This window comes from Papilio polytes, unplaced genomic scaffold (genome assembly GCF_000836215.1).
Source record: "Papilio polytes unplaced genomic scaffold, Ppol_1.0 DF824269.1, whole genome shotgun sequence".
Classification (NCBI taxonomy): domain Eukaryota; kingdom Metazoa; phylum Arthropoda; class Insecta; order Lepidoptera; family Papilionidae; genus Papilio; species Papilio polytes.
Window position 1 is genome coordinate 1133902 of NW_013524935.1, and position 23612 is coordinate 1157513.

The following is a 23612-nucleotide window of genomic DNA, read 5'->3' on the forward strand; positions in this document are numbered from 1 at the left end:
AAATATGTGTGTCTAAGTTAAAACAATATATAGAGATGATTTTTAAATTAGTTAACTAGCTTTGATCCGCGACTCTGTCCGCAAGGAATTAAAAATAACAAAAGTAAGTAGCCTATGCGTTCTTCCAGACTTTCCTCTACATCTATGCCAAATTTCATCGAGATCCGTTAAGACATTACAGCAACAAACTTTAAGAAATATCTACCCATCTAAACTTTCGCATTTAAAATATTACCAAGATACTTTTAAAATATCAATGTTAATGCTACGCTATATTATCAAATAAAACACCCCTAAGTTACAATAAAAATCTGTCTAACAGAGTTAAAAGGCAAAATTATTGAAAGTTACAAGCATTGTACATACCTTCTGTAAATAAAGCCGAAGGTTGGGCGGTAGGCGGTGTTGGGCGTTGTTAAGGCGGTGTTGGGCGTCTCTGGGCGGTTGCGTGGTGCCGACGCGCGCCGACGACAGAAGCGTTCCTCTCGCGCCGCGGTCTGCGCGCGCGCACCGCCTGATTAACGCGCGGGAAAACTTGATTTATCACGTCGCGTTGAAAAAATAAATCGGCGGGTGACCGGGACACGTGATGGAGGGCCAGGAGTGGCGAGACGAGTGGCACCAGCCGCGTCTCATGGATGGTCAGTGCCTGCGGTCTTATTTTTGTTTTTTAATCGATAGCACGTATAGGGTCCAAGGAGGTTGGGATTTACCAGCCAGTGCTTTTTGCTTCCACTAAGGAGGTTCTGTGTGTATGTTAGATTTCTTATTTTATTCTTATTCATGCCAATGATTTTTATTATTTTTTTTTGTTACTATCAACAATTTAGTGACGGATAGAATTATTTCTGCTGATCTGCTGACTAGTCTAAAAGTAGTAGTGATATCTGAAGTACATTTTTTAATATTAATAAAACATAAAAGAAATCTTAATAACTATATATATAAAACATTTAAAAGGAAAATCGAGGACGATTAGGCGTAGGTTATTGTACAGTAATTAACCAAACGATTCAATGTTTTTTTTCTTGATCCGAACAAATCTTTTCATTTTATGAATTTTTTAACTTAAAAGCTATAAAATTATCTGTAAAATTTACACGACTAATTGAATTCAAAGTTATACTTAAATGTTTTTAAAAGTCATAGTTTATAACGCGGCAATCGCAAATATGATTATCTTTTAATTACCTTTTTGTCTAAAAGTCCTATTTGTAACTAGTGTTTAGTGTATTTTTTATAAAAAAATAGTTTTATAGTATTTACAATATTTTTATGTTTTACTTAATCATGTCATATTCATAGCAAAGCTCGCTGGAGTAGCAACGGCAAGTAAAATAGACATTTACTAAGTTTAAAAAACTAAATTTAAAAAAATGGGAACTAGGAATTGCGTAAATATTTTTATGAATGTCTAAGGATTTTTGGTTTGTCCTTTTCCTACTTCTTATGTTATTGTCAAGTAGTATTTTTAAATTTCCATTAAAATATAGTAAAAACAACAATAACAAAAATGATCATGTCCAAATTCACATAAGACTTTAACGTAACCTTCAAAGTATGTAAAGGAAAAAAAAAATAGAATTCTTGATCGTAACTTTATCTTTAGGATAAAAACATATTTACTTAATAAAGCTCGTTAGATACTTTCAGCATGTTTACTTATCTAAAAGTAAGTTTAGTTTTAACTTGGGTAGGCAAAACTTTAACTATACAGTTATTTCCAAAAAAAGGTGAAAAAAACGGTATTAATCCATCAATGATTTATAAGTTTTTGTAACATCTTGTCGGCTTCAACATTGACCATAATATCCTTTAGAGCATTGTCCACACCTAAAACTAAACTATCGCACAACTGTTTAGTCGCGATTTGATTCCTGTGAGCTTATATGGAGGTGCGCACACTACTCGTTTTTTAGTTGTGCAACAAAACAGTTGAATTGGGTACGAAACAATCGACAATCGCACAACAAAATCGCAAAATAGTGACGTATGCAATACAAATGTGTCCTCTATTGTCAAGAAACTCTTGAAAAACCTTAAATAACTATAAAATACTTTGTTATGGAAACCCACTACCCGCTCATAATAGCAAGTACCAATGCAAATAACATTCACATACCGAAGTATAGTCTTGGCGCATGCATTAAGGATTCCTCGCGTTCGAAGTACTAGTCTGTTCTGAACGTTCATTCATCTATCTGTCAGCGGTAGAGCACGCGTTTCCCGCGCTCTGACGATTGACAGCCGACGTTCAAGATGGCCGCTCGCGTCGTGATTTTTGTCACTGTCACTAATATGCGCATACGCATAGACAGATTGCGATTAGCGAACGAATTAATCTTCTCAGTTTATCATGCATTAATTATTCTGGATGAGTTGAACAGCTGTGCTATACATTTACATTGATAAACTCCATACATTTTTTTTGTAGTGAATAAAAAATACGATAATCTTATGCTGAGTTACAAATCTCTTGAAAAGCTGAGGCATAACCTCACTAGCTTACAGGCAGCGACGCATCTATCGGTTACTTAAAAATATTTTGGTATGCGGACCACCCACTCTATACTAATACTATAAAAGGGAAAGATTTGTAATTTTTGTATGTATTTGATTCATGTAAAAGCAACTGGACCGGTTTTTAAAATTCCATCACCATTATAAAGGTAATTCTGTGAGTAACATAGGTTATATTTTTTTTCTTATTTCTTAAATTTCATGAGGACTAAGTCGCGAGCAATAGTACCAAATATTTGAACAACCAGTGACTAAAAATTATTATGCAATGCCTAAATGAAGTAATAGACTGTTTAAGTTTTTTTTTAAATAACTTTGATTTGATTAAATGATACAGAGTACCAACCTAACGAAGTATAGTGCAAATAAATCTTTGCTAAAACAACATTGTCTTGAAGTATCATATTCGTGAAGTAGCAACATGTCAATTTAGATTGATGACGCGACGTGGTGGGCGAGGTTTTTTGTGGTAATTATGCGTAGGATACCGTCACGTCGGCCTGCCCTGACAGACTGAATACCATTCTAATAATTTACTAATTACGCAGCCTGTTAATGTCTTGTAAAAAAATATTTTTAGAATCATCAAAATAAGCTTGTCCAAAAATCATTGAAAATTATTATTGACTAGAAAATACGCTGTTATTTAATTCATTTGCATGATTAATACAAACATACAAAACAAGTTAATTAAAAGGTTGGTTAAATAGTTCCTATTTAATTCTAATCTGATTCCAATAGAATCTCTTTCCCTAGTTCTGCGCTCTCGCTTGCAAGCCCAGCTCAAGCGGAACGTAAGGGGCCACGCTTTTCTATATTATAAATGAAAACTTTGTTTATTTGATTGTAATGAATAGGCTCAAAAACGACTGGAACGTATTAAAAATTCTTACACCATTGAAAGCTACATTATCCACAAGTAATTACTAATGTTTAGGTTAGGTTAGGATTAGGTTAAAAAACCACCAAATTTTAACTTTTCTCGTCTTAGCTGTCTAAACCGTTATGGTTTTTAAGACGTTATTACGTCAAAGAAACAGTTATCCTGGCAACCCCAGTAATTACAATTTTTAACAAGGGGTAATTCTCAAACAATATTGATAATTCCTTCAGAAAACCGGCGCACAAACTTGACAATTTGCCGTTATTTTTAACTTGGAGTTTGCAATTCTTTATCGGTTGAACACATGGTTAATGAAGTCGAGTCGAGTGTTTGCAGTAAATGTGCGTATTCCTGTGTTAAAAAAGTGTAAGATTTATGTCACACTTGTGCTGAAATGTGGAGATTTTATATTTTTAAGTTTACGGTTTTGTAGTTTAAAATGCTAGAGACAAAGTGCGTTAGTTTATTTGAGATCCTACGACTGATTGATTTCAAGAGGTCAGGAGTCCGACGTAATTTTTGTCAAGTACAAAATACTGAAAATAGCGTGTATAGAACTGGAAATGAATGGCGTCGGTAATTTACAATTACAAAAGTCTGTCTATTTTTTTCGGAGAATTTAGTAGAAAATGAGTAAATATAGCGTTCTGTTAATAATTTAAAATACATCATTTGCATAATAAACTAATAGATGTCAAACACTTTATTTTTCTATGTTAATCGCAAACAATACTAGCCGAAAATAATATCATTACTGAATAAAAAAAAACAAGATACTGGGTGAAAATGCAGCCATTAAAAAAATAAAATAAAAAGCAGCTAACAGCTGTCAAATAGTCGCCAACGGAAAAAAATAACACATCGCAGACTCCCTTCCTTGCAGATGGTACTATCTTATCAGGACATTTGTAAATGTCGTTCATAGTTATGACGCTCGTAAAAGTGATAGTTTAGCCCTTTCCTGGTAACACTTATGAGAAGAAATGCTTAACTCTATATTCATAACTGGCGCCCGTGATTTCGTCCGGAGAGGACGACGATTTAAAAGTGTTTTTATTAATAATTCAAATAGATTTTACTTAAAATAAACCCATGATATTTTTTAAAGTGCTTTAGACATTTAGGAAAATGCTGTTTTTCGCCTACGCCTCATTACTTTAGAAATACCTGTGCACAATTGCCTTAGTAATTAGCGCAGTAGGAAGACCCAACGGGAAGTAAAATTGTGTAGAAAAATGAGAAAGAAAATTTTCCAAGAGGTTTCTATGAGAAAAAAATATAGGAGTATCTTATTAGACATTGACTATTGTCAAATCTCCACATTATTAACCTCGAATTGTGAAGCCAGATGAGAAACCAACATTTTTGAATATCTTTTAAACAATTTGATTAAAGTAAAGCATTAAAAAAATGTTGTAACTTTTGTTTAAAAAATGTTCAATAAACGTTTTTGTAGTCGAATATAAACATTAGCCGGTTCTCATGAGGATTAGCGGATGATGTTTTATCATAAACACGTGTTGATTGCCTCATGCAGCCAACAGACTTGCGAAACAATCCTTTAACGCCGTCAAGTTTATACGGATTTAGCAAAAAAAATGAGAAAGATGATGCAATTTTATTGTTACAAGGTTGCAATATGTATTGATTGAAAAGCATTCATTTGCATAAACGAATTTGAATTTATTGCCACAAAAAAGAAATGACATAAAAGGACTTTTTCTAAAGAAAACATAAACTCGTGGCAAAAGATAGCTAGCTTAGCGTATGCAGGAGGGACTAAGCCGTTTCTGCGTTGTTTTTCAGCTGGCTCTTTCAGACTCATGTAACATATACCTTGATTATTAGGTTACCGGCGGTAATTACATATACAGAAAACAAAACAATAATACACTTTCGAATAAGGGTATCACAAACCAGTATTATCTTGTAACGGTTTAGTTTTCAGATTAAAAAAAAATCAGATCTACATGTTTTTTGTAAATAGCTATTTTGTATGTCTCCTATTATAATAATCTTTAAAACATATTTTATGGACAATAATTTTACAGTGGTAGAGCCCGCTTTAACATCGCACGAATGGGCCGACTCGCTCGGTGTAATACCACGACCACACAGAAGACAGGCGTGAAGTGGGATCAATTCCGCGTACACTCTGATGAGTGTGGTGTCGGACGCCTAGTATTAATCCATTTCCTTTCCCACCATTTTCTTATACGGAAAGGATGGGATGGGACGGTGGAGATCGCGCATAGGAAGGAGAAATATCCTCTTTATATGCGTCTCCTCTGTCGATTAAGGGTAGGCAACGCATCTGCAATTGCAGATGTATGATGATGTGATGGGGAGAGATTGCTTCGCATTCTCGGCGTATTCACGTGATCGCTTGCTCGTGTGCCACGTTATAGTTTAGTAAATAAAACAAAACAATAAACTGTCTACTTCAATTTTGCTTACTTGTTTTTTTCTGTATTCAAATTCTTTTCTAAAATTCTCCAAAGTAAGCAGAAATAGGTGTTATTGTTGCGTATAATATATGAAACATAAATGCGGGCGTGCGCAAGCGCATCAAAGCGGCAAGCGGCCACTTATTGCGGACGTTTAAAATTAAATATTGTAACAATAAACAAGAGACGGGACGAGCGAGGGTTTATTTTCTTGCCAAGTACTTCGACGCTCTAACATGTTGTGCCCACAAGTTCTTACATATAAAGAAAATGTTTCGTTTTTTGCATAACGCGATTGCCTTTTCAAATATAAACGTGTTCGCTGATTAAAAAGATTTTATAACGCACTAGCTGTCGAGAGAGATAATGCCCGCGCGGAATTAAAAAAAAAAGCTTAGTAAGTTGCCTGTGTGTTTTACTACTTTACATCTATGCCAAATTTCAGCAAGGTCCGTTGAGCCAGAGATAGTTACGTAGGAACAAACATCCCTCTATCCGTCTAGACTTTCCCGTTTATAATAAAGATAATCTTTAGAAATTTTTAGAATTTCAATTTGTAAATACTAAGGGAATTTACCCATACAAAAGCCTCGAGATGCCTTGGAGCCTTTTGAGGTTAAAAAATTGAGATGACATTATATTTTCATATTTCAGCGCCGCAAACGAATTACAATAACAAAAATCTATACAAATGGTATAGGAAAAAAGACAGCCATTTTAATCACAAATGCGGAAAGGGACACATGAATAGGTTTTCGAACATATTACGTTATTCTAAAATACAATATTTGTACTGTCACGTATCTAATTTTATCAACTTTTTTTAAAATCTTTATATTGGTTTTTCGTCAATAGAACACCCGACTATAAGTTCGATACTGAACAATCGTCACTTCATATTATACAATTTCCTTAATTCAAAGATATTAAAGCAGAAATAGAAGGTTTGTTTTAAAATACAAAATTTACGGAACGCTTCCGATGAAATTGTGATAAAAAAATAAACATTGATACTCATATATTAATGTGCAACAATGTTTTCTTTTCCTTTGCTTGTAATGGAATAACAAAGAATAGTATCGATTACAAAAATAGATGAATCGATTGTTTACGATTGGTAAAAATAAATATTCCCCGCTTGCCATAGCTTCGTATTTAGTTTGTATAAAAGATAAGTGATTTATGTGAATACAAATTTGCTTAAAGAGGCGTTTCAATATTTAAAAGAATAAAAAATCTTGTGAAGTGCTTTTAACTGGAAAGACGTAAATTACAATAAGGATATAAAATTTAAATACGCTCACATATTATTTACAGATTTAACAGTTTTACTGTTATAAATGTAAAGTGTAACTTTTACATCCAAGAAGTCACAAGACCAACCTCAAAATTATAGTTAAATCGACATATACTACCAAAGAAACTTATCCAGCAAGATATTTAAGTAGATTATAAATATTAATAAAGTTAAATAATTGGTATAAACATATTGGTTAGCTAGAAATTTAAACTCTGAATTTTTAACAAATAACATTTTGGCATAATGTGCAACGAGGTTTTTGTTAGTCCGCAAATTAAAAACAAAATGTCATCACAGATTCAACAGATTAAAACGTCGCTTACAATTTGTTTCTCTTTAGGTTCCTCGTAAGTATAATTAAGACAAACTAATTTAAACCAAATTAATCGTAAATTATCAGAGACGTTATAGGAAGTGACAGGGTTTATATCGGCCACGGCACCATCCGTACCGCGTATTATGAATTTATGCCGCCATTGTTTGTTTTCATTCGCGCGCGTTCCTAATACCCCGCCTTTTTGTTTCAATATACAATTTTTTTTTTCTAACACTCGAAATAGATGTTTGTTTTGTAAAGCGTGAGAATTTGAAAGGGAATGTCAACGGGGGCTTAGCGATTGAGATTTCGTAGGTGGTCGATATAATTGTGCCAAGTGTTTTGAGTTATTTATGATTGAGTCCGTTTACATTTCAATCATACGTTGTATGAACATTCTTTTACTAACGTGAGGGTTTGTGATTGGCGGAGAGTTTCATGCACTTAGACGTTGAAAAGTATCGGAATTTGATTACGAAATGACTAAAAATTATCCAGTCAACCAAACTGAAAATCATTCTTAAAAACTAGAAACATATTTTGAATATATTTATAAGAATTCACTTTCACAACAAATCTATGAAATAAAAAAGCTTAAGTTACGTTATACGCAAGCAAAAAATTAAAATAATTTAAGGCTGAATATTAGCCCTTTACTCAATTTAGGGTTGAATAGGTCAAAAGAAAAGCGTTTGTTACTACAGTTCGAAGGCAAGAAATGCCATCCCACGTACACAAATCACCGATCGTGGTTGTAATGTGAAGTATGCGCGGTGCATACCGCATGGCTCATGCGCCGACGTCAGCCCGGATGAATTGCACCAATTAGTTCCGATGTCGCGGCGGGCGCCCGATTTGTTCGAATTTTAAAATTTTAAAATTAGGGTTGCCATTAAGATAGTCTTCAGCTAGCACTTTTTTATTTAATTTTTTTTATACGAGCGTATACGCTAAATATACTTTATTGATAAAATAGGTTAAGTTTATATTGATTTAGATTTAAAAAAAATAATTTTTAAGCATTGTGATTCTCAAACACAGAACAAATCATTACGTAAAGATAAAATAGCCTGAGTTTTTAATTTAATTTTAGAATCTGTGTAAAAATTAATAGGTGTTTGTAATTATTGAGGTTAAACATTTTCATACAAACAAAATTAAGGTTATATACGGTTAAGTCAGAGTTATTTGTAATTCGCATAAAATATATGTATAAAGTAAAATGAAATAGCAGCTACTACAGAATGTCAATGCTACCAACATTTAGTAAAATGCTATTGAAGGGGCAACACTCGTTTGTTCAGGCATTTGATTTATTTGACGCTCGGGTCATCACTTCCCGCCTCTCCACATTACTTATCGAACAAAATATGGAGCACTTTTGTTTTCATAATTAAAATTGTTTAATCTTGAAAGAGCGTTAAAAATATCGAGGACAAAGATAATAGGGTTGTCGACAAAATTAGAATTTTTAGATAAACTTTCACAGATCGATGAAAATAATAGAATAAGTTAAAAGTCCATATACACAAGAATGTAGGTATGTTGTGTTGTATAATGCAGAAACGAAAGTCATAATGGTACTAAATAAAAACATTTAATTGCTAACTAGCTTTCAACTGCGACTCCTTCCACATGGATTAAAAAAAAAACCAAAAGTGTACGTGCCTATGTGTTTTTCCATCCAGACTATCCTCTCCATTTATATCAAATTTAATCGAAATCCGTTCAGCCGTTTGGGCGACTAATTCTAACAAACGTCCATCCATCCATCTATTACATTTATAATGTTAGTATGATTTTAAACAAAATGTTAATTTAAAATAATCCCTCTCCATATTATTGTATCCCGCGTAATGGGATACGTTCAGAAGTTACAATATTGTCCCGGAAGATTTATTTGTATGACATTTAGTGGAATTCCCGCCAATAAATAAAAGTGTAATGAATGAGTTACTCAAGTTACTTGGTAAATTATACCTTAGTCTTACAATAGGGTTAAGATAATAAAGATTTTCACTACATATTAATGTATATCTATACAAATATTATAAAGAGGAATGATTTGAATTTTTGTGTTTTTTGAATGTACTCAAAAACTACTGGGCCGATTTCAAAAATTCTGGCAACATTAAAAAGCTACATAACTACTGAGTAACATAGGTTATATCTATATCTATACTATTATAATAAAGCGTAAATACACATTTCTTTGTTGCCTAAGATGTCAGCAATTACAGCGTATTTTTGAATAATTCTTTTTTTTAATAAAAGTCCTACACTTACGTCACGCTTTAGGCTATATATTTTCTCGTCATTAAACTTAGAGGACATATATTTTGGATAAAAACCCTAATGTGGTAAGACACTATAAGTTGTTGCCAACATCAAGGAAGCAAGGTTGTCATCATGTCATGTCATTTTGATATTTGCAATTGGTAATTTGACACATGTAAACAATAAAATAAAATTTTCATAATTTCATGCAGATGAAGTCGCACGGAAACAGCTAATATTTTTATATTCCACGCGGAAAAATCGCGAGGACCAGATAGTAACAAATAAATTTCTGAACAAGTAAAGTCAAAGCATTGTTCTCTGATTGGTTCTTTAATCCCTTAAGCATTAAAAAATTATACGAGAATTCACGTAATGTTAGCATAGCCACCTAGATATAGGTATAATAGTATGAAGATATTTATAAGTATTAGACCCGACCCCGTTGCACGCTCTGCCGCCAACGCTAATGGTGATTTGTGTACTAAGCCTCGTTACTATCCAACCGAGCCTATAACACTTTAGAATTTAATTTAACACGTCTGAGCTATTTAAAATTATAACTATGTTGCTTACTAACATTATAAATGCGAAAGTTTAGATGGATGGATGTTTGCTAGTTTGTACCCTAAACAGCTGAACGGATTTCGATGAAATTTGGTGTAAATGTAGATAACAATCTGGAGGAATACATAGGCTATTCACTTTAGTTTAAAAAAAAAACACGCGGACGGAGTCGCAGGCGAAAGCTAGTTGTTTTACAATTACGTACAAAAAATAATCAGTACATTAAAACAAAATAAAAACCGTTTATAAGCCGTTGAATTTGCAACTTAATATAATTCTCAAAAAAATATATATTGTCATGTAATTATGGCGGGATTATTTGACATTACTGACGTTTGATAGATGATAAAAACACAGGTTATAAAACCTCATTCAATTACAATTGGCGCAAATGTTTGCAAGTATTGGATATTCGCGAAAACATATGCAAATGAATCTGGTATCCATGTAACTAAAATAGCCCAGTATAGCATCAGTCAATCAACAGTCAAAACAACGCGTTGGAGCGACAGAAACGAACAACGACATCTAGCGTACAAACATGGCGTTCCTAGAATGCATTTGTGTGGACTTGTGGAAAATTATAAATCGAATCGCAGCCGGAAATCAATGCAATAGGTTAAATAATATCAAATCGCACGTGTTAAATAATACTGTAAGCTGTTACGTGATTGTCAGTTCGTAAGTTACACAACAAACTGTTTCTTAGATATAAAACACTAGCTTTCGCCTGCGATTCCGCCTGCGTGGAATTAAAAAAATAACAGTAGCCTATGTGTTCTTCCAGACTATCCTCTACATCTATACCAAATTTCATCACAATCTGTTCAGCTCTTTAGACTACAAACTCTAACAAGCATCCATCTAAACTTTCGCATTTATAATATTAACGTAAAATTCTTAACTGATTCTTAGAATTAGCTTAATAAAATACATTATAAAATTTTAGCAGTAGAAACGAGCAAATAAGGCAGTCCATTTCTTAATGCGCGGTTCACAATAGGCCAGTACGGTTGGTCAATAGGACTCAAGAACTGAACTGTCAATCAACTGGCACGAGTGATTCTATACAATCTATGAATGGCCGTCGCTGGTCAAGTGTGAATCGGACATATACCAACTAAAGGAATGGTTTTAGTTCTACCAGCGTCCTGTGACGAAATTGGTGGTGCCCTGGTGGTCGCCACACCGCGCCTTTTCTTACAAACTATGAAATTACTACCATTAACTAGAAAACTCGATATTACGTCATCGCTAGACTTACATATGCAGTCAAAATCTTCACTAAGATTAGCAATAACTAGCTGTTGCTCGTGACTTCGCCCACGTGAAATCATACTAATATTATAAATGCGAAAGTTTAGATGGATAGATGTTTGCTAGAGTTTGTAGCCTAAATGGCTAAACGGATTTCGATGAAATTTGGTGTAAATGTAGAGGATAGTCTGGAGGAACACAGGCTACTCACTTTTGTTTTTTTTTAATTCCACGCGGACGAAGTCGCGGACGAAAGTAATAAATAATTGAAAAATATAGCCTTTGTTACTTTGTTTGTAGCTTTGTAATGGTGAAACAATCTTTGATATCGGTTCAGTAATTTTTGAGTTATTTCAAACATAAATACAAATATCTATTTATAATAGTATACTCAGATTAATAAGATCAAAAATTATCCGTTGCCAACTTCACACATACTGGATAGCTATACGTGTTTAAATTCGAATGCCGTTTAGTTGAACTATTTGAAACGTGATTACTGTGGTATGGACGTGACTATCTGTTTGTTAATGAGCTATGCTCACTATCTTGACATCGAACTGTGATCAAAGCTGTTGCACTTTGGATCTATCTAATGTTTTATTGTCTGTGCAAATTACTAGTGGCTTATACAAACGAAAGAAAAGGAGTCTTACTTTCCTTTTGTATTATTTCTTTTAATTTAGGTCATCCCATGTTTTAAAATTATCTTTTACTAACTTTTAGCCCGCGTGGAATTTAAAAAAAAGTTACCTATGTGTTCAGACTATTGTCTACATCTATGCCAAATTTAACTAAGATCTGTTCAGCAGTTTAGGTTAGAAACTCTAACAAACATCCATCAATCTAAACTTTCGCTTTTATAATATTAGTAAGAAGTATGATAGTTATTGTTGTACTTTCCATAGCTGAAAAATTGTACATAACACTTTCTCATCTTACTATAGACTATCTTAAAAAACAGTCTAGCCATTTTGGATTTGGTATTAAACATCATCCATAAAAATACATTTACAATACGAGCTGTTGTTTGCAAACTTCGTTAGCGCAAATTTGGACCACCCGTTAAGCCATTTGGACGGACGCAGAATTAAAAAAAAGTAGCGTATAATATGCCCGTCTATGTCAGCTGTCCTTCAGTGAAAGTCCCGCCGTTTCAGAGAAAGACAGACAAATTTTTTTTAATACGATTTTCGTTAACAGCAACGCAAATACACCATCTTCCCGAAATCTAGTATTTTTCATTTGTATTGCGAACAGACACTCCAATTTTATTATATGTATTGATAGTTATAGATAGAGTATAGATAGAAGATTAGTATGAGTGTATTTCGTGAACCGAAACGTTAATCGATTTGTTTTATTCTTTGACACGTCAAACGTCTTGTTAATGAGGAATGTCTGTAATGTTGGCACACGCCTTGATCAAAGGGTATCTTGTTGAAACTGATTCGATACACGACGAAAACACTATCCTCTATTTGCATTATGCCTTTGCAGTTGAATGAATTTTAAAAAGTGTTAAAAACTTAGTTGTAACAAACCTAACCTATCTTTAAATCTACCTATTCAATTCAATGATACAATGTTAGGCTAATTGTAGAGATATGAAAACGCACATGGAGAACATGGATTTGTTATGCAAACATATGTATAAGTATAGAGAAAAAACTTAAGAAAACTAACAAAGGTGTGGTATATATGAGGGTATCTTAAATATACCGTCAGTTCTCTCATAATAAATGAGTCCAGTACCAACCACCGTTTCATTATCACTCCTACATTACATTGGCGACGAGGATGGGATTAAGCAAATATTATGCCTAACAAAGCTATAAATTAAAATATCAGCTGATAAAGGTTAAGAGAAGAGTATACTATGGCTAACAAAAAGGCAAGAAAATAAGGTAACATTCGTATACAATAATTGACCATAATGTTATAATTGAATGTTTGGATGATTTGTTTTTATAAAAAGTTATGAGACATGTTGATACAAGGAGCAATACGCGGGGTGGCGCTGTGTAAATCAAACGAGGGTACATGTGTTACCTCATTATAGGGCTGCCACAAACTTATCAAAAAAGTGTGTGACTCGGTTTTTCAAGAGCAGTGTGAAAAGGCATTTACAAAGCAAGTGTGTACTTATTTCTCATAGATTGTCCGTCAATTTAAGATACAACCACTTTACCATATCTTGTGTTGTTCTAGTAACTATATTAAAATATTAACTACTAACTTTTGCACGCGTGGAATTATAACAAAAAAAACAAAAGTAAGTGGCCTTTGTGTTTTTCTAAATTATCCTCTACATGTATACCAAATTTCATCAAAATCCGTTCAGCCGTTTAGGCTACAAACTCTAATAAACATCCATCCCTTCATCAAAACATTTATAATATTAGCATGATTAGAAAAAGCATCTCTGCGTATTTCCTAATCACAATTACCGTACAAAAGTTGCCATAGATACAAATATGTCAAATGTTTTTTTTGTATTCCGTGTTAATATATAATTTCCATCCCTAGCTTGCAACCGGATCGGTGTTGCAGCGGTAGATTTATAGTGTTCAATCAATGCGGATTTATTGCTTAGGAAGCGACCGCTCGTCTCCTTTTGTTACGGTTTAAATATAGACAGGCATTATAATTGCCCTCCCACCACCTGAGATGTCATTATTACTGTGACATGGTCGCTACTTATTGTTTTATGTTCTTCTAATTAGTTAGTAACCAGTATTTCAGTAGTGGTAGTACTGAATTGTTTATTTATATTTGATTTATAAAAACATATTCTTTTTGAGTTAGAATCAGAATTGTAGAAAATCTATAGCTTACTTATAAGATCTATTTCCCTCGAAGTGTGGGTTCTACAAAATTCCTCAGCACACTCAGACTTTTTTAATCGGTCAATAGTTTTATCAGGTCAAAATCTTACTAATATTATAAATGCGAAAGTTTAGATGGATGAATGTTTGTTAGAGTTTGTAGCCTAAACGGCTAAAAGGGTTTCGGTTTAATTTGGTGCAGATGTAGAGGATAGTCTGGAAGAACACATAGGCTACTCACTTTTGTTTTTTTAGTTCCACGCGAACGGAGTCGTGGGCGGAAGATAGTAAAACAAAATTGGCGAGTGCATCTCCAATCATTTGCCGATAAAAGTGTACGGTATTTGGTGTATTGGTTCGAAATCTATCTTATTTCTAAATCATCTTTCATCTAAAGTAGTAACATTTTCAAAAAGGTGCTTGCTAAAATAGATGTACTAGACTTTAGATACTAAACATTCATCAGACATACGTGAGATGGTGATAAATTTGATGCTGTAGACACTAATGATCGGTCAGCACCGCCTCAAGGTATCGACGTGGTTCCGCTCCAGTTGCAATAGTGACACTTGCCAAATTACTCTTACAATTAAAACAATTAGGGATAGTATACTCAGACATTTAAAAATAAATAGACGAGGCATAGTGAATAAAATTTCACAGGTACTTTCTCTTAAGAGAAAGGTATTATGTCAGTTGTCAAGTCACGCCAGCTCGTGTCCTTGTATTACATTTAAAAGATATTTTACAAAACTATAATAAGCTCCGTCTATTGTTATAAAATAAAATATAAATGTTTAATTAATGGTACCTATTAGCGATACATTTAAAACGATAGATCATGTGAAAAATGTCTCAATTTGAATGCCAATTATGCCTCCTCTATATATTTTTGAATCTCTTTGTTTGAAGTGCTTGTAAGAGACATCTTCGTTGCCGGTGGGAAGGGGCAGAGAGAGTTGGGTATTGCTTATCCTATCTACACATCTATCTATGTTGTAAGCCTAAAATTTACTTAGAGTTTCAGTACCAGAATAATGCTGGTATGTTTCTTTCCTGAGTCTATAAACTTCGTACTAAAATAATAAGAAACTAGCATCACTTACAAAACAATGACTCATGTTAGCAATAAAACCAATGTTAAAATTACGATTATCGATAACATCTCCGACTCGGTCAATACAGTTCAAATACTAAAAATAAATGTTGCCACTTAAAAATAAAACGAAGATCATTGTCGTTCTACGCGAGTATACATTTCATCGCCTGCCTTTATTTATAATCCACATCTTGACAGCGCGCGATGAAATTATCGAGGACATTTTGTATGTTTTGAGTTTCCCGCCATTACAGCAATTAGTTGAGTGAGATGTCCGCTACGGAGTGGACGCTTTACGATTTTTATGATACTATTTATTTGTTCTGCGCATGCGTCGATCCAGGCTTTTATAAATATCGTTTTATGATATTCGATTATTGAATAAAAAGATCCGGTGACGTGAAGTGCTGACCATTTCTTAACGAGAAGTTATCAAAATACCGTCAGAATCTAAAAGTGATAAGTGGATTTGATTTGATTGCGGTTTAATTTAATTACTACACTAATTAACGATATTTTGCTCAGGTTCAGTAACCACTAAATCTAGGAGATAATAAAACGGACAACAGACTGGACCCTGCACGAAGCAGCTGCTATTGAAGCCGTCTATGTAAGACTTTTTCGTCCTTTAAGAAGTAGCTTTCACAAGAGGCTTTAGCAGTTCCTTTGATGTAGTTTTCCATGCTTCAATGTTCTTGTCCGTTTGAGAAGCCAGGTTATAATAATATGTTGTCCTCAGGTGGTTTATCAAGTAACCATTGCCCACGTGCGGCTTTCCTGCAGCAGTCCATAGCGGAGCGCGTTGGCCGGGACCCTAACCAGATACCGACTCTACCTCTCCATCATCCTATTGGAGACGTAAGTTTATATTGTCATCCTGTATACACGGTGTTCCATCGTCTTAATTTCCGGACAACTGTATGGTATTTCTATTTTTTTAATTGTTTGTACTTTAGAATGCGGTGTGCGGTCGCAGCACCTACTCGCCGCTGCAGGCGCTCAGCGAGAGCACGTGTCGCGACCACGCCGCGCAGCCCGCGTCCCAACATCCTCCCATACCACAGCCCCCACGACTACAGGTATTGTGTCTCACTAACTTTATACTAGAGTCTGTCTAGATCACAGACTAATATACATCATTCTTCAGGTGACGTCACAGAATGTAACCCTACACCCGGCGGTCGCGCGCTGCTCAGCGACGCTCGAACTAGCGGCCCTCTGGCGCAGCTTCCACGAGCTGGGTACAGAGATGATAGTGACGAAAGCCGGCCGCCGCATGTTCCCCGCACTGCAGGCGCGCCTCGCGGGGCTCCTTCCCACCGCAGACTATCTACTGCTGGTTGACTTCGTGCCTCTCGATGATAAGAGATACAGATACGCCTTCCATAGGTTTGCTTGTGTAATTTCCTTATAGGTTACTAGCTTTCGCCTTCGACTCCGTCGGCGTGGAACTAAAAGAATCAATACTGAGTAGCCTATGTGTTCTTTCACACGTACTTGCCACATATCATTGAGATCCGTTCAGTCGGTTAGGCTACAAACTCTAACAAATCCACCCATCCATCCATCTGAAATTTCGTATTTGTAATATTAGTATTAGTAAAATATATTCTTATGTTAAAGTTGAAGATAAGAATAGATGTGTAGATCAAATAATGGTCTTCTTTGAGGTTGCACAACCGTTACACTTGGAGTTTGGGTTCAAATACTGTTTCTTTTGGCAGCTCAAGCTGGGTGGTGGCGGGTAAAGCTGACCCGGTGTCGCCGCCGCGCATCCACGTGCACCCGGACTCACCAGCCGCGGGCGCGCACTGGATGCGCCAGCTAGTCTCCTTCGATAAGCTCAAGCTCACCAACAATCAGCTTGACGACAACGGACATGTAAGTTCATATATCAGTATAGTTCATCAGTGTTATTTTTAATACCGTCCGTTATTCTTCTTTCTTATGGAGACGTTTGAAGATCTCGTCAAATGGAAGCCTCTAATCTTTCTATGTTCTACAACATTTCTATGATATTGTTGGATATCACTTTTGAAGTATAATGAGGATTGTCTGGACGCCGAAATGTAACTCTCTTGTACGGTATAAAACCCTCACGACACAGGCCTTTGAGGGTGTTGGTATTGTCGGTAAGCGATTTGAAAAGTAACAAATAATGTATGATAGGACAGTGCAGATTATTATACTTTTGAAATAAATTAAATTCTTCATTTTTTCAATGTTTTTTTGTCTTATGCAGATAATTTTGAACTCGATGCACCGCTACCAGCCGCGTCTGCACGTGGTATACTTGCCGGCAGAGGGCGCCCGGCCCGCGCCTTCTCCCGCCACCGTCCCGTACCGCACCTTCGTCTTCCCGGAGACCGGCTTCACCGCCGTCACTGCATACCAGAACCATCGGGTCAGTTGTACTAAGAGCGGATTATTCCCAACAGTCACCTCGTTCTGTTCCCACGCGGAGACAGATGAGAATAAAAAGCTTCATCCGTCCCACCTTTTGAACGAGGGGACGATTGTAAATTATTTTATTTCATAACGGGTAGGTAACCTTATTCGTGATGGTGGGACTAAAAAGTGAATGGATGAAACTTTGTATTCTCACGTGGGGACAGAGCGGGGGGACGGTTTGTTATAATCCCTAAGAGCGCGCACACCTTTCACTAAACTATCGCACCACTGTTTAGTCTCGGTTATATGGTGCGCAAACTACGATTTTTACAAACGATTTTTAGTTGTGCAACTAAACAGCTAAATTGGCTGCGAAATCGACGATACAACAACAGTTATGCGATAGTTTAGTTGAAGATGTGCGTCCGTTCTTGTATTGAAAAGGATAGATAGTGTTTTATAGACAAACGACGTGTCTACTACTACTTGATGTTGGCAGCAACTTATGGTCTTTCCCACATTAGGGTTTTTATCCAAAATATTTACCCCCTAAGTTTAATGGCGTTAAAATATATAGCCTAAAGCGTGGCGTAAGTGTAGGGCTTTTTAAAAAAAAGAATTTTTCAAAAATATCCTGTAATTGGTGACGTCTTAGACAACAAAGGAGTGTGTGTTTACGCTTCATTATAATAGTATAGATAATATAATATAATTTCTGATCTTACAGATAACACAATTGAAGATAGCAAGCAATCCTTTCGCTAAAGGATTCCGAGACTGTGACCCTGACGACTGGTGAGTGAAAAACACTAACTAAAACCACATTTTACTAAATAATTATGGGTTTCCTCTGTCACAACAGTAAATAAATCAAGCCGTATGTGAATGATTAAATTTTATGCGTAAACTCATTAAAGTGGCAATGTTAAGGGACTACAACAGCCGGTGACGATTTAGTTTTACGACTCGTCGTAGGTAAAGAGTTAGGTGACAGTTATGGCGGACACCGCGCGTTTCCCGCCAAAATAAAAACAAACAGTAACCAGAGACAAAAAATATATGAACAAACGTTTAGAAAAAAGAAGCAATCTATTTTTTTCATGTGATATTGCTGATTTATGCAGTAGTATTAGTTATATTGGAAAAAAGTTTACCTTTATAGTAAAAAAAGCAATAGGTACGGAAGATATATTAAAAAATTAAAATAAAATGTTGATCAATATCAAAAAGATTGCTTTACAAAGAGTTCAGTTATCGTAAATGTATTTTTTAATGTAACTGGCACAATGAAATGAAGAAAAAAGAAAAAATTACACACATTAAAGTAGGTACAAATAGCCAGATATATCTTCAAAGCTTTAAGAAGTGTTAGTAACAAATCATTGGATTTGTTTACAATTACCGCTTAACTGCTATCGTCGTTTCTGCATTGGCTGTACGGTGAACGTAAATTTTGTTCCCCGCCGTTATTTCCCACGCCCGTCGTCCATTTTGTTTATTTTACTGTTTTATTTCGAAGAGGTTGTTTTTAAACGCCCAGTAATAAGTTTAACTGAAACAGAGTCGTGCTTTGTTATTTACTTAAAAATACACTTGTTTTTATGTACGTGAAGCGTAAACTTTTTACCCCCTTTTTCAGAAATATTGCATTCTGATACACAATTCGAGCGGGCGCACACCTTTGACTAAGCAGTCGCAAAACTGTTGTGCGATTGTCGATTGTTTAGCACAAGTAAAAATGGAGTAGTGTGCGCACCTCCATATAAGCTCACAGGAATCAAAGCGAGACTATAATTAATATAAAGAGGAGAGGGAGGTTAAAAATCTTTTGTTCTCAAACATGGTCGAATCTGTAGGCTACACTACACACACACTACCCTACACTAAATTTATTATACTTACATACATTAAAGAGCTCTTTTTTCATGTCTCTGAGTGCAATTAGTTTTTTCTATGAGTTAAGTATGGCTTAAATGTCCTTCGTAATGAAAAGATATTTATAAAAATTCAAGTATTTGAAAATAGATCGTACTAGGTGTCGCCGGCAAATTCGTCCGCGCGGAATAAAAAAAACAAAAGCAAGTAGCCTATGTGTGTTCTCCCAGACTATCCTCTACATCTATGCCAAATTTCATCGAGATCCCTTTAGCCGTTTAGGCTATAAACTCTAACAAACATCCATCTACATTTTCGCATTTATAATATTAGTGAGATGGAATCTTGTTTATTATTTTAATTTAATAATTGTTACCCACATGTGCTTTTCAATTGATTTTTAATTTTAGAAATGTTCGCAAAAAATATCGTTAAGTCATCAGTGAGTCGATTTAGATAACATATTAACGTATTATAAACAAATCAAGTCATTAATTATATCGAAGAAGGAAAAAAATTAGAGCGCCATCTGCGCAAACAAAGTGCGAGCGAGACAAAAAATCTGATGATCCCTTTTTTATCCTTCTCCAACTTCTTTCAATGGAACTTCCTGGTATCTTAAAGGTCACCATGCTTCATTTTGAATAGGATATTCCCATTGACTCGTCTCGGCACTATAAAATATTATTGTTTTGTAAAGTTCATATATTTCGCTGCCATTGAAAATGAATTCTGAAAGGTTTTATTTGATTGACCTTTTATTTAAATACTCCACCTGATTTCTTCAGTACCGGAAAGAATTAATTAACTAGTAAAAAACGCGTACATTATTTATTTTAAGAGCAAGTTTATTTCTACAATACATTAATTCCATTTACTAATTAAAAACAAAGTAAATAATAAGGAAAACATCATAAGATTTAGTCGCATTATGGTTACCCTATTTTTAATAGATTAATTATGGCCGGTGTAACTTATGAGCGCCATTTGTCGCGTGTTGTCAAAATAGAGGATTATCAGAAGTAACTGGACTCCTCCTCGTAGGCGGGCCACGTACTTTATCATTTGTATTAAAAAATACAGCTGTCGTTACAATATTTAACAAGTTTTGATAAATAGAAAAATATTTTGGAATGCTTATAAACGATTTGAACTTAAAACTTTGTTTCCATTGTAGTTATATGAGTAAAACTGTTTAATCTCTGTAAAAATAGTTTAAATGTCATTTAAGATCTGGTTTATGATTATGACCGACGCCATAGGCGGTCACCCTGTCCCAGGGGTGGCGAACCACTTTCATGCGTGCTATAAATGGCACACGACATATTTTGGGCACGTCGATAATCATAAAGACACTACCGAAAAATTATAAAGTAGGATGCACCAATTGACGTAATACTCGTAATCGCAGTCATTAAGATAATATAAGGATGGAAAGGAAAAACGAATTTTAACGGTTTTAACGAAATATCCTCTTTATGTGCGTCTCCTCCTCCGTCGATTAAGGGTAGGCAACGCATTTGCAATTGCGGATGTCTATGGGCTGCGGTCGCTTCGCCATTTTGGCGGTTTCAGGAGGCCGCTTGCTCGTTTGTCACTTTATAATTAAAAAAAAGTCGTAACTATTCGATGGCACGTCTAAGACCGCATTAAACAGTTCTTTCAAAAAATGACACTAATGCATAAATATTTGCCACCCCTGCCTTATACTAACCCCTCTTCTGGTAGTTATATATAAATTTCTTATATATTGTTTACGTTCAGCCCACCGGAACAAAGTCAGCAGAGGGCAGTGGCGCGGAGGCGCGAAGCGGCGATGCCTGAACCCTGCCCTGCGTTGGCGCAGCCCTATGCCGCCGAGCCTAGCGCCTGCGGACCTCTTTATGCGCACGCGCATACTGTGCGGTGAGCATATAGCTATTTTATGACACTATATGTTAATAAGGATACTTCAAGCTATGCACATAATTTTAAAAGGAATACAATATCATTTTTTTTTGTTTGCATAATACGGTTAAGATGTTATAATAAAAATAGGGTCACAACTGTTCTGCTTTGCAAACTATCGATTATTGCCATTTATTTATTCACTATCTTTCACCCGCGGCTTCGTCCGCGTGGAATTAAAAAAAAGAAAGTAAGTAGCCTTTGTGTTGTTCTCGAGCGTCCTCGACATGTATGGTAAATATCACCGATATCCGTTCAGCCGTTTAAGCTACAAACTCTAATAAACATCCATCCATTTAAACTTTCGCAATTATAATATTAGTAAGAGTAATATTGTGCGGCACTAACTTCAAGATTTTAGTATAGTTAAGTGAAATTTTATATTATGTTCTCAGATATCAACCACACGCGGGACCAAACAGTACGTATAGCGCATACTACGCCCACAGATAGACTGCGGATACCAAAGGAGTTTGTGATATAGTATATAAAATATCAACCAGTTGGTGTAAAATTGGAGGGGAAATGAGTGAGAGGATCCTTTTAGATGTAAAGAATTTCAACACGGAGAGATAGAATGCGGATTTCCATTTGACGTAACCTTTCTAGTCCTATTTACATGTGCGACAAACTTGTGTAACCTGGTGGGCAAAAATGGAACTAAAATTACTTATAAGCGCTTCACATATCTAAAATTACCCTAATATTTTAGTCGTGTTATCTTCCTGGCCTTAGCTACGAGGTTTTATAAACCTTAGCGCGTGTCCCACCACTGGCAGATAAGGATAGCTTAAAAATGGCTACCCTGTCAGATACGGTAACAAAATCCGATATTTCCATCAGATATTTTACAAGTTGGATTGTTATCAGACAATTTACAATTTGGTGGGACAGGCCCTTAATGTTTTGATTTTTATTTTACGTGCCTGTCGCTTGAGAATAAATAATTCTTGGACTGTGGCAGTCAATATAAGCGCCAATAGCCTAATGGTTTGAGGTACGTACTACCGATCTCGCGGTCGAGAGATCGAACCCCGCCATTCGACTATTGTGAACCATATCCTAGCACAAGACTACAGCTTAGTTGGAGTGATTAAAGGAAATATTAGTAAATTAACAAGAAACCACTAATATTTAAAAAAAATGTTTATCAAATCTAATGGTAATTTGGGAAAGTAAATATTCATATATGTTGCCAGCATTAATAACTTTAACAGCGTCACCACATGCTACTCGGGCTAGATAAGTTAATCGAACTGTTGACATCTATCGGCGAATGTAGGACTTTTTAACTTTATTTAAATTGGAAATCGTATAAAGAGGTGAATTTATCTTGGATAGTTTAGTTTAGAAAGATAAGAAAATACGTCGATTTTTTATATAAAATCGCGGTAATTTTGTCTCCGTGTTCATTGTCCACGATGTGTAGAAACACAACGAATTAAAAATATTTCATCGAAAATTGTAACGATTGTAATGAAGTTACCATCTATTTCTCTCTCCCTCTACTATGACGTCACTGTATGTCTCTATTATAATTGTTTATTACCTGTACTTAGCTATTAGGAAATAATTTGTCTTACTTTTAATTATTTTTCTTTAAATTTACGTAACGTAGATATGTCACGTTCAAGTTAAATAATTAAGTTACTTAAGTTCTTTCATTTGGATAGATACACGTTGCTTAATCTTTCGAAAATTTTGTAATTTATTGTATTTCGTAATAAGGTACGTTGGGTCAAAAGTTGGGCCAACTATTGGACCAAAAGTTGGATCAAATTTGGTTAGGCAGCGTTCATCTGTATTCCATGTTACCAATATTCTTGTAAACTATAATCTAGAAGTAACTTCATTCGAGGCATTCAAATTCATTTTAAAAAACAAATGAACGTGAGTGCAAACCAG

General features: G+C 35.1%; 1 protein-coding gene across 1 annotated transcript; it reads left to right on the plus strand.

Moving 5' to 3' along the window:
* Positions 1 to 489: 489 nt before the first annotated feature.
* Positions 490 to 22540, plus strand: LOC106107000 (T-box transcription factor TBX1-like). The gene is made up of 9 exons (XM_013287669.1): positions 490 to 641; positions 16234 to 16352; positions 16451 to 16573; positions 16642 to 16883; positions 17219 to 17375; positions 17737 to 17898; positions 18613 to 18680; positions 21525 to 21665; positions 22103 to 22540. The coding sequence occupies exons 1-9, from the start codon at positions 590 to 592 to the stop codon at positions 22158 to 22160; spliced, it is 1122 nt and encodes a 373-aa protein (XP_013143123.1). The 5' UTR covers positions 490 to 589; the 3' UTR covers positions 22161 to 22540.
* The last annotated feature ends 1072 nt before the right edge of the window (positions 22541 to 23612 follow it).

What these genes read in the sequence shown, in the direction of transcription:
- LOC106107000 (XM_013287669.1), top strand. Translation starts at nt 590, where the DNA reads ATGGAGGGCCAGGAGTGGCGAGACGAGTGGCACCAGCCGCGTCTCATG. An exon ending in CACAGCCCCCACGACTACAG is followed by an intron (nt 16,574 to 16,641) that starts GTATTGTGTCTC and finishes ATCATTCTTCAG; the next exon opens with GTGACGTCACAGAATGTAAC. An exon ending in GCGCACGCGCATACTGTGCG is followed by an intron (nt 21,666 to 22,102) that starts GTGAGCATATAG and finishes TTATGTTCTCAG; the next exon opens with ATATCAACCACACGCGGGAC.